Below are 11,946 nucleotides of genomic sequence, written 5' to 3'. Positions count from 1 at the left end.
TACCTTTAGCATGGTGGCTATGAACTGTGTTTATGGTATCAAAATAATTACAGGAAACTTAAATGTTTTTCTAGTATAATGAGGAGCCCCTGCTTACACTGTATACATATGTTAGCATTGTTTCAGGTTCAGTTGTTCAATTAAAAAGAAGAGCTACTGCAAACAGTTCTTGTCAGTGAGCATAAGGAAACACTTCTATTCTGATGTGAGTTGTCTGTTTCAAGACGCACAGGTGTCACTGAATGGTGTGGTGCTATGGCTTTTGTCACCACTTCTAAACCCATATGAACTCAAAAACAATTCCATGGTTGGTTGGCGAGTGGGTGGAGAAAGTTTCTTCTGTCATCAGGTGAAACTAGGCACAAAGAGGAAGGAAAAAACTCCTTGCAATTGCTTTGGTCTTTAGCAGGTTGCCAGAATCTGCTGAACTTTGTCTGGAAAACACTGACTCACTAACTAAATTAAAATTACTTACAGAACAATTTGTGTCTACTTGTTTCTAAGCTATGGAATGCTTAGAATTACTCATGCACGACATAAATGACTTGCACATTAGTTAAAATTATTTACAGACTACTTAAATTTACTTAAAGTATAACCTGACTTTAAGTAAGACCCATTGTTCTACCTAACTCAAGGTATTTGCAGGGAAATTTTATTTAATTACAGGCGAATTATGGCGTTAGTCATGAGCTTAATTATAAAGTGTATCCCATTTCTCCCTAGCAACCAGATTTTGTCAGGAAGTCAATCTTTAGGCCTGTGTGACTGAAGCTTATCAGGACATGGTGAAGTTCAAAACCTTACTATGATACATTACATTAGTTTCTTTTTTCACCTGCACATATATATAGAAGTATAAGATTATAGAGCATATGAGAATAATCTTCTTGAAAAAGTCAGCCAAGCAGTCCTAAATGCCAGTGAAACATTTGAGGTTTCTAAAAGTATAACTGTATTGTAGTGGATCGAGCCATGCAATATCCAAGGGTGCATACACATTCACCACAGAATTCAATACATAACACTGTGGGTGACTGATGTGGTAGCTGCTAAAAGCAGACCACACAGAGAAGGAAGCCACTGATGAATTACAGGTACTTACTGTGACAGGTTGTGGGTTCTCCAGTCACAGGCAGTCTCAGGCTATGCCACCCTCTTCGTGTGCATCTGTGTGCAGTGGCTCTGTGTGATATTATTGGTTGTGTGACTCACCCTGAACGCTACAGCAGAGCCGGGTGCACTAGCGTGTGGCTGTTAATTACATAAATAGTCCTATTTCAGCCAGAACTTTATGCACAGTGATGGATCTAGGCCTCAGGACTCTGTCTGGGAGGTGTGTGAGGCTGTACGCGGAAGAACAGTGTTTACTGCTTTGCTTTACATCCGTACGCTAAAAAACAGTCCACTGATCCAGCTAGGAGGGTATTTTTTGAATGTAAAATATTTTTATTCGACCTTCTCAAAATGTGTTTCAATAACAGAAATTGTCATCATGGTGAGTTGGAATACTATTCACAAATAGGAATTCATTCAACATTATAATTTTTTAAATCAAAATCAGCATGTCATCATAATCCAAGAAAGCAACAAGCCTCTTTCACAGTCTGCCCACTTGGCCACCATCAAGCAACCCTATAAACAGATTTTTGTACATGTTTGGGTGTTGAAATTTCAACAAGCAGTCATCTGTTAGTAACACGAAACTGAGTCTGAGATGTTAAGCCTGATGTGACCAAACAACAATCATCATACATCATACTGAAATACACTGAAAGTAAAGCATAACAGAAAGGAAAGAGTCTGTAGTTAACACATAAAACAAGAATCTCTTCAGAAATACTTGACAAATATCAGTATATCATTCTTTTGTTATACAAAACCAAAATCAAGTGTTTCTCTTTTTTTTTTTTTTCATTTTCATGGTAACACATGATCATTGATGGTATTTTGGCAACATCTGCATTTCAGGAGTTAACAGAACTATTATCATAACATAAGTCACTGGACATTACTCATCTTTGCCCCTGTCCCATCCCACCCCCAAACACGATGTCTTTATACATGATGTTACATGATAAAAAGATGATGAAATCATTGACATATAAATGGCATTTACATAATCCACAAAGCTTTCATTTGTGGCCAGAGATTGGAAATGACTTCTCATTGACTCTTTTATTAGCTTTTCATTCTTTTTCATGTCTTTAGATGATGTAATCGAAGACTGAGGTGAATTCAGTCCAATCGCACATTGGAAAAAACCAACCAACCAAACAAAACAAAACAAAAAAACAACAACAACAAATTTTTAAATATCAAAATGTTTCCCCAAAGCAAGGTAAATAACTGGGGAAAACTAGCCAATATTATTTTAGCTATAATTCTTTGACTTGAAACTGAATTGATCTCAAATCTGCAATAAAACCCACCTAACTTCAGAGCTCAGTCTGAGTATGTAGTCTTCAGTAGAAAAAACTACAGTGTCACTACTTGTTTTGCTGGTTCTGCACCACATCTGAATTAAATCAAGAGTTCTTAGAGGCACCTGAAGTGGTACAAATATGTGCTCATCAGGGTTAAGGTATTGTCAGTTCCTTGTTAAGGTATATTTTCAGTTCATTGTCAAGTTCTCAGGAACAGAGTATCCGGAGAAGAGACCAGACCATTGATCACGCAGGTAATGATGCTTGGAAGCCTGACTCGACCATTTAGGCCTCAGGTTTTTTTTTTCTTTCTTCCCGTGCTCTTTTTCTTTATGTAGATTTGTCGTTACATACATCCTGGGCCTGTGAAAGTATTCCCAAATGAGAGATGCACGCTATAGGAGATATTTAAATCCCAATATATACTGCATGAGAGACATTACTGCCTGCTTTATGCAAACTTTAGATACAAAAAAAGCATTCTGGTTCTCTCAAATGATCACACACATATAAAAAGCAAACACATATGTTTTGCTATACCAAATGAATGAGGTCTCTTTCAATCATTTGCATTGTTTTTTTTTCTTTTTCTCGTACAGTTACTTCATGGTTAAAGTGAAAGAAACGTTTCTTGAATGAGGGCCCAGCCCTTCTAGCCCGGGTGGGTGATCAATATAGGCCAAAGGGTCTGTGCAGAGCCTGCATGGACAGCATCATTAGAATCAGCATAAGGGCTGTTGTCATATTGTCTTAAAGGCCCAGCTTGGAAAACCGGCACTATTCTACTCTAAACTCTACTAACAAGGGATGCAGCTGAGCAATGTGTCATTTAAACTTTGACCTCATCTTAAGTCCATCAATGAAAAGACTTTAATCGCATATTTGACTTGCTTGTGTTTGATCGTTTCCACTTGAGCCTTTAATACAGTACTGTGTACACAGCTTCCTGAGAGTTAGCTAGCTACCATTCTAACAAAAACACTACAGTCTAGCTATCTGCTCATTATATAGTGATAACATACCCAGGATAACCTATTGAGCTGATCTCAAACCCATATTGGGCATCTTCCCGTAACCCATTCCACAATTGTGATAGGTTAATTAAAATTCTTAGCTGTAATGGCATAGTCTGATTTTTGAATCGTATTCTTTTACTGGTCCACAGTGATTGTGTTAGCACTGCATCCCTAAAAGAGCATAACATGAATTCTAATTAACTATAATGCAGTATAATGTGCCCCTCACTAGGCTGTACTTTGGCCTTGTGGTGGATGAATTGCTCCCTCAAATAGAATCAGTTACTTCGCAGGGTTTACATTATGATCTTAAAAGGGCAAAGCGTGCCAATATCTCATCTGAAACAATTACCCATGTGCAGAGCTAATTCTATTCTTGTCGTGACTTGAGCCAGGCTTTACGAGGTTCATTTACAGTATGTCAGCCTCAAGTGCTGCTCTGAGAGGGATAAGAGCCCCACGGTGCCTTGGATTACAGCAGCTTGCTTTATCATTCGTTGCAACTGCAGCTTGTCACGCTAGAATCCCACTTGTCGCTGGTATCATGACAATCGGTGTCACTGATGCAGACAAATCAATTGGCTATAGCTTGTGGAAGCTATAACAGCGCACACGGGTACAGTTGTGAGTCACAGAGCTCAAACCCGAGTACTGAATGCTCTTGCAGATGAAACAGATTCATGTCTTTAAAATCAGGAGACTACAGACTTCCCCGGTTATCACAAAAATTGGCAAAGGATTCATCGCTATACACATGATACTTTTTAAGTTGCTGGTGTAGCAATGATCACTGTCATACATGTGTCACCATGGATAACAACAAATGACACTTGCGTGTCTAGTGCTACATCAAGTTACTCTGTTGGAGGGACAAAATCAGGGTGGGGTTGGTGACACGTCACGGTAACAATGTTACATGGATAATACTTTCTTTTTGGACAGTGGAGCTCGGAATAGTGATCATTGTAACATTGTAACTAATATGCTGATCCCAATACGACTGTTCTCAAAGGGCCTCAGCAAGAATCCTTGATAGACAGCAAATTGAACACACATCTTGTTATTAAATTTACAAACATGGTATTAGTTTGCTTGTCTTGCACTTGCCCACAGGGACCCGCACAGATTCTTCTTAGAGACCACAGGGACTCTACTATAAAAGTTCCTTGCGTGAGGGCCGTTATTACAGAAGGGCACAGCATTCATAAAAGAAAAAAAAAAAACTGGAGCTTTCATCTTAAAAATGTGATCTACTTTCTCAAGCAGTCATCATTCTACTTCAGAGAACAGGGCAAAGGCAACATCTGACCTACATATGCTTAAATATCAATATTTGTTTTTTCAAAAAAGCCAAATTAGCCTTTTTTTTTGCTTAGCAGAATTACGATTTATTAGAATTATTTAAGAAATCTTGATGATTTTCTTGCCACTTCTAAATTGTTGCTGCCACATCAATGTAAGATTTAACTGTAGATGATTTTTTCTCTCATAAGATAAGCTCTCCATATTTTCTCAGATGCATTGAACAAACATATGTTATGTTTGAATTTGGCCAATATTTTATGGAAGAACAGGAAGTGCCTTGGTGGGATTTTAATCTTAAGCTCTCTACTACGAAAATCCTGGATGCAGCCCTTCCCAGAATGACAAGAGTTTTAAATCTTTGCTGTCTAACAGCCCTGTTAAGACTTAATGGTCTGAAGTGTTTTAGTACTCTTTAAAGTCTTTTTCTTTTATTCATTTGTTTACTTTTTTTGCTGGGATTGTGACCCTCCTATCGGTCCTATGGCTACTACAAAACAGTGTTGTTTATTAAAAGAGGCATATAAGTGACATCACCTTTTTAACATTGCACCACATGGGGCCAGCAGTCCTACAGTCATATTCATGCAGCCTTAAGACATCTGTAGAGTAAACTCATCACTGTATGCTGGAGCCATAAACTGGAGTAAACTGCACACTGGAGAAGGGGATCGTGGGATAGCGCGAGGAGAAAAAAAAAAGATTAACTCTGAATAGACAGCTGCTGTTAAGTTAAACAGTTTAAAATGTACACCATACTCAATGGGGACATACTACAACAAGGGACTTCTGTTGAGGCCATGCTAATGCGAGGGATGTGTCTCATTTCCTGTGCCATTAAAAAAGAAATCAAAGTGACCATACATGATCACTTTGATTCACGTTGCTCTGCTTCTATAAATATTTATAGATAGATTTAGCTCAGGAATCCATTTTTTAAGCCCATCTGTAGCTTCAGAAGGGAGGAGTCAAAGAAACACAATGAATTTGCACATACTCTGATGCTCTTCCAGCACGAGGAACACTGAAACCAAGGGTAGAAATACTATACGCAAATGCATTAGAGTCAGATGAGGTTTTGTTGTCGGCTGTTGTCGTCAGCAGTAATGTTATATACATCGTTAAGTATGTACAGTAGAGAATCTCCCAGAGATGTTAAGTTCTGTAAAGCTGCAATGGGGTACTCCTTTAAATTTCTCACATTTTAAAGTCCTTAGATGAAGAGCCATACAAGTCCCTGTTGAAGTGTTTTAAATATTTAATAATGGACTTGCTGCCATATTGCGAGTCTCCACTCTACCAGTGTGTGAAGAGTATTGAGAATCTGCTCTCTGAAAGCTATGAATGGACACAACACACAAACTCAACATTGGTAAATAGCAATAAGTCAAATTAACCACAGTAAAATCATAAATGGGCATTATGGTTCTTCATCTTAAGGATTGAACTTTTCACAAAAAAAATCAAGACTTTAAATATAGTAAAGTTTTTTTTCCTTTTTCTTTTCTTTTTTACATCATAAAGGTATTCATTGAGAAAGTGTTAAATGCACTGTACAACCTTGTATAATTTTTTTTCCAAAATATAGTTTATCCCAGTGTGGTTTGTTGTTGTTGTTGTTGTTGTTGTTTTTTATCTTACAGAATCCTGTACACTTGGTGTCTGCATTGAGATTGGGTGATATCCTGATCATTGGAGAGGAGAGACAAGAGAAGAGAAGAAGAGAAGGGCAGAAAGAGAAGAACAGAGAAAGAGAAGTTGTCCAGTGCCCTCAGTGAAGACGCTGTACTCCGTATCGTGGCTCTCTTCTGTCCCGCACCTCAATCTGAAGGAAACAACACAGAGGCTTCATTACTGTGCTCAAAAGGAATGAAGCTCTGGGTGAGATTTATAGGTGAAATCAACCAAAGTTATTACCGGTGTGGGCAGGAGTGTAAAAAAACATAAAGCAGAAAATAACCTTTGTGAAACAGTTTTGTGGCTTGGAGTTTAAGCAAAGACTTGTTAAAATTGAGAGTCTTGATGTATTAAATGCAGTAATGTTTAACAGCACTAAAAGCATACTACTACTACTGAGCAACATTGTGGAAAGCTTCTCTTTTAACCTTTCATCTATTGCAACAGCCCATCAACTTTGTTGAACAATAATATTATATATGGGGTTGAGCAAAAGTTCTTACAAGATTTATTTTAATTTTTAACCCTTTAAAGCCTGAATCATGAAATAATTGCCCCAAAATTCAAATTGTTTGAAAATAGTGTTTATTTAACCTTCTTTTGCTTAATTTTTTTTACACTGATGATGTTGATGTCCCCAAAACTGGCAAAAAACTGTATGTATCATATATGATACACTAGGCATTAAAGGGTTAAATAAACCTTTAAGGTAATTTTGGAAACACTAAAACTAGACCTGTGGGGTTTTAGGGCTATCGTGGTAAACCTATATTCACAGAAAACAATGTCATCAATAATAATAATAATATTAATAAATACTAAAGATTATTATTATAAAATAATTTGTGTCTAAATGTACCATTTCTTTACATTGCAGTAGTAGTGTACTGTGTGGTTGCCACTAAATTCCCAGGAAAACCTGGACCTGTCTCACTTTTTTACATGGAGCTTCTCTGAGTTCAGCTGATAAAAAGAAAGAGTCAGAAGCCGTTTGAATCTTTTACCGTTGGTTTAAAACTGTTTTGAATAAGCCCACAGAGTTGTAAACCACATGATTCCTTGTTTTTTGGAGAATAAGCACTGGATTGTTTCAACTGTGCCCAAATCTGCTAAATAAGTCTAATTAGATTCAATTTAAGGTTAGATTTAATCCTACTTTGTGTTTTACACATTTTGAACATTTCACAGCTTTTTAAGATATTTATGGTGTTTTTCACTCCAAAATCAGCATTTCTGTTTGAGGTTAGCAGGGAGGTTTTTGTTTAGAAACTGGACAGCAAAATGAACAGTATATAAACTGGGAGTACTTTTTTTTTACTGGTTAATCTGGTAAAAGCAAAGTGAAATGGTTTTGAGCTTCTGTTGAAAAAATGTGTTTGGTTCAGTTTGTGTAGGTCGAAGTTTGTCAAGGCGAAGAGCATCAGGAGATTCTGGTGTATAACTATGAATCAGCTACCTACACAAAAAGAAACTGCGCTGAACTTTTTAAATATTCCTGTGAGAAATATCCAACAGAGTTTAATATTTAAATGATTCAAACTTAGAATACCTAACCTAAACTTGAACTGACATAAGCTCTGCTGCTCGATCAACTAAAAACTAATATTTATAGTGAAATAATAAAAGTAATTTTTAAAAATGAACTGTTTTCTCAAATATTACCAGTGACAATTCTTTATTAGGAGATATATTCTTCAGACATAACGCACATTAAATGTATAAAGAAACTCAACTTACCCTTGACACTGCAAAATCTGCAAGGACAGAAAAGAACAATAGTGTTGGCATAAACACAGTGGGGCAGGAAAAAGTGCATTTGTGCATTGAATGAATATGGTTATGTAAGTATGAGCTAAGCTAAGGTCACCACTTACAAACAAACAAAAAGGGCACAAACAGAAGGTCATTCATTTACTATCGATGTCTGTGCCATGTCCACATTTTTTCTTTTTATGAAACTTTTATTAGATATTGTGATGCAGTAAACTGAGCAGGTTTTACACTAAATGTTTCAAAACAAAAACCTAAACTTACTCTTGGACTCTACAAAAGTAGCTTTGCATGATTGTTAGTATGGAGATGCTCAGTTCATCCTCTGTCTGAAACAAGCTGCTTTAAGGCACTTTTATTCTTATTCATTTTACTCTTTTTGTGTAAAAAGAGCTTTGTGGGTAATTTTACTCACTTACTTTAATAAGCAGTTAAGAAACCCAATGGTTGGGTTAATGTTGAAGGATAATAGGGCTCCTATAATGATCAAACAAGAAAGCTTATTTCATTTAAAGTTAAGAATTGTATCCAGCTCTAAATTTGGTAACTCAAATCTGTATTCTGTAATTTCCTTGAAAATAAAAAGTTAGTTTCTCTTTATTTACTAACCCTAACTCCAGGAATACCACAATTCAATTCAATTCAATTCAATTTTATTTATATAGCGCCAAATCACAACAAAAGTCGCCTCAAGGCGCTTCATAGAACACAACAACATGGTACGAAGTGCTTTACTCAAGAGAGAACAAAAAATATGAACAACATAGATACAGATCTACTCCCCTCCAATGGGGAGGCCTCCAATGGTTTCTCAGAAACAGGGAATTCTGAGAAAACAAGTGAATCAGCCAATAATTCACCAAACTGAAGTGCAGGCTGCAGGGGGATTTTTTTTTTTTTAATTCCTCCTTCTTGATTTCTATTCAGTTTTTTTATTTGCATATTTCAGAACATCAGCAGTGATAGCCAGAGTAAATACAAAATGCAGTTTTTAAATGATGATTTTACTTAAGGAAAAAAAAAGAAATATCTAAATCTACCTGATCCTATGTGAAAAAGTAAACTTCACAACTCAGACTGTGAACTGGGAATGTGACCTCTGGCAGTGAGTCTTTCACAGTGCCGTGACCCACTCTCTGCAGCACCGACTCTTTGTTTTAATTCAGCTACTTTGAAGGAACGGTCACGACAAGGTTTGGATAACTTTTCCCTTTAATTAATGAAATTGTCATTTAAATACTTCATATGGTAGTACTTTGACTTTGATGTAGTTACTCAGGTTATCTTTGTCTAATACTAAATTTGTTTGACAAATATGTAAAACAAACAAACAAACAAAAAACAGACCAAAAATAAGAAACCAGGAAGGGGACAAATACTTTTTCACAGCATATGATAATATTTTCATCTTCATTTAGCCAGCGGAGGCTTTGTATTAAACCAAGATTGAGATTCAAAGTTATCAGGCCTGGAGATAATGGCAAAGCTTCACCCAAGCAAACTGTAACTCATATTTATGCCAGCAAATCATTTTCAAAGTGTGCACTGTATATGTAAACATAACCCTTAAATAGGCTTATTATTGATCCAGTTTTCCCGTTGTACAACTCAATTTATTTTGTCACGTGTATAGCCAACCAAGAGTCCCATGGTCTGTTCCCAGGCTATAATCTACAGGGACATTTTTTCTTTTATGAAAGAATGTGTGTGACAAGAGAAACTTTACTCTGCTGGTGAAGCATTAGAAGCATTAAATGGGTAAAATCACTAAAACTGTCAGTGAGGTTAATCAGATAAGAAGAGAAAGACACGCCCACGCACTGGAATATCTCCAGTTACCATGGAAACCATCATGGAGATAGATCATCAGAGAACCAAGACATCTTATGTCACTATTCTCTCTCTTTATCTCTCAGTCTGTTCCTCTCCCCTCCTCCTCTCTCCTTTACTCCTTTACTCGTGCTCCCTGTCTCTGCGTCGCTCACACTCTTGTCCACCGTTACAGACCGTCTTCTTTCTGCCTGTCTCTCTATTTTCTGTGTGGGATCGAATCAAACACGTAAACCTTATTTAAGGACATTTAATAAAATGTTTTACAATATCTTTTACTCTTCCCCCCTTCATTTCTGCCTTCTGCTGTTCCTTCCCTCCTCTTCCTCTCTTTTCATACAGCTGAAACAATGCGATTTGACTGTCCTGATGCAACATCATGCAAACTGTCAGAAATCCTCTGGAGGACTTGCTCCCACTCTTAAATTCAGCACTGAATGCAATTTGGCTGAAGATACTTAGGTCAGGTTGGAGTGTACTTATTTTTCAGCAGGACAAATTTCATGTTAATGGACAAAAAAAGCCCTAAAAAATGAAATTTGGAGAAAAAACAACTGCCTTTCCTAACTCACCTTTTGAGTTGATTTACTTTTATGAACTACGCTACATGTGTCTGTTTGTTTTTCTCTGTACAGGTTTTACAGTAATGGGGTTTAAAGAGTTACAACTGGAGAAGAAAGATTGGATAAAATCAGCTAGTAACTGTATTACAGTGAAATAAATTACGTTTTTTGATTAAACTTGGAAAAGTAGTTATCAAAGATCAGCAGGTTTAAAATGAAAAGTTGCGCTTTGAGTTACAGTAACAATGATACTCTGTGTTTAAGTGTTAGGAGAGTGACGTTTGCCTTCGGTTGATGGAATTAATTAAACAGTGGTTTTCTGCATTTTATAATAAGATTTAAATATTAGCATAACGGGCTAACAAGTTAGCTAGAAAACTGCCATTATTCCTAACAGGATCTTACTAAGTTAACTGTATGGACTGTATTGTACATAATTGGCTTGTGGCCATTGCTATATTCATTTTTGTTTTGTTTTTTTAAGAATAATTACTAATAATTACTTACTGGTGTAGAAGCTGACTAAGAAAACAAAGGCACTGAATACCAATTTGAAAGCAAGTTGTTAATCATATGAGTGATACTTAAATTATACCCTGCTTTATTATCTATTTTATTCTGAATCAGACTATAATTTAAAGAACAAACATTGTTTTACTATACTGATAATAGCCTATGCATGTATATATATCCATATGTACCGGCATCGTAACATATATGATTATAATAATGTGATTATAATCACATGTTATGATAATATAATTATTAGTATCAATATTTATTTTAAAAACTGTAATTATAATTCCGAATTCCTTTGATTTTCCTATTCATCACCCCCCTGTGAATCCACTGTTAGGTTCTCCGTTTGCGTCACCTGCATGTAATTAAACAGTCACAAATATTTGTACCTGCAGTGGAATTTTCTTTGAGTCACCATGTAATATGGTATAATGAATTTCAAAAAGAAGTCTGCAGGCGGTGTGTTAAATAAGACTAGAAATAAGCTTTATGTTTACAACTATAGGAGCCCCCACTGATGGCTATTAGAACAAATGGAAGTTTAATACGCTTTTGCACTGGCTTCAATTTCAGAGGCCATCTTTTTATAAAAGGTCTCTCTTGCAGCAAGCATACTGGGTGGACGGTTAGCACTACCAGATTTGATGCATTCAGCTCGGACATGTTTCCAGTCTTACCCCATAGTTATTCATTATTACTATTTTCTCAAAGTCAGGATTACGATAGATTTTTAACCATTTCTAAATTCAGTAAATGCAGTAAAAGAATACCTGGATAGAAATACACACAATGGATCATTATTAGTCAAAGACTGGCTTTCTTGGAGTCCGAAAGTCAATACTA

The 11,946-nt window shown here is 36.3% G+C and overlaps 1 protein-coding gene across 2 annotated transcripts in view; it reads right to left on the bottom strand.

The window, feature by feature from the left end:
* Positions 1-1,426: 1,426 nt before the first annotated feature.
* LOC146364269 (LHFPL tetraspan subfamily member 4 protein-like) overlaps positions 1,427-11,946 on the bottom strand; it is a 36,812-nt gene continuing 26,292 nt past the window's right edge. The window contains exons 3-5 of one of the 2 annotated variants that reach the window (XR_014798883.1): positions 8,159-8,175; positions 5,282-6,569; positions 1,427-2,789 (exon numbers count right to left, since the gene is read on the bottom strand). Coding sequence is in view for 1 of the 2 variants with exons in the window: in XM_084916838.1 (XP_084772964.1) it covers positions 6,516-6,569; positions 8,159-8,175 (71 nt within the window). In the remaining variant the exon portion in view is untranslated. Of the gene's footprint in view, positions 6,570-8,158; positions 8,176-11,946 lie in introns of both variants that reach the window. The other variant, XM_084916838.1, reaches the window with a different exon arrangement.

Source organism: Perissodus microlepis, chromosome 20 (assembly GCF_051167445.1).
Source record: "Perissodus microlepis isolate ML-2025 ecotype Zambia chromosome 20, ASM5116744v1, whole genome shotgun sequence".
NCBI lineage: Eukaryota > Metazoa > Chordata > Actinopteri > Cichliformes > Cichlidae > Perissodus > Perissodus microlepis.
The sequence above is the reverse complement of the archived record's forward strand: the minus strand, read 5'-3'. Positions and strand labels throughout refer to the sequence as shown.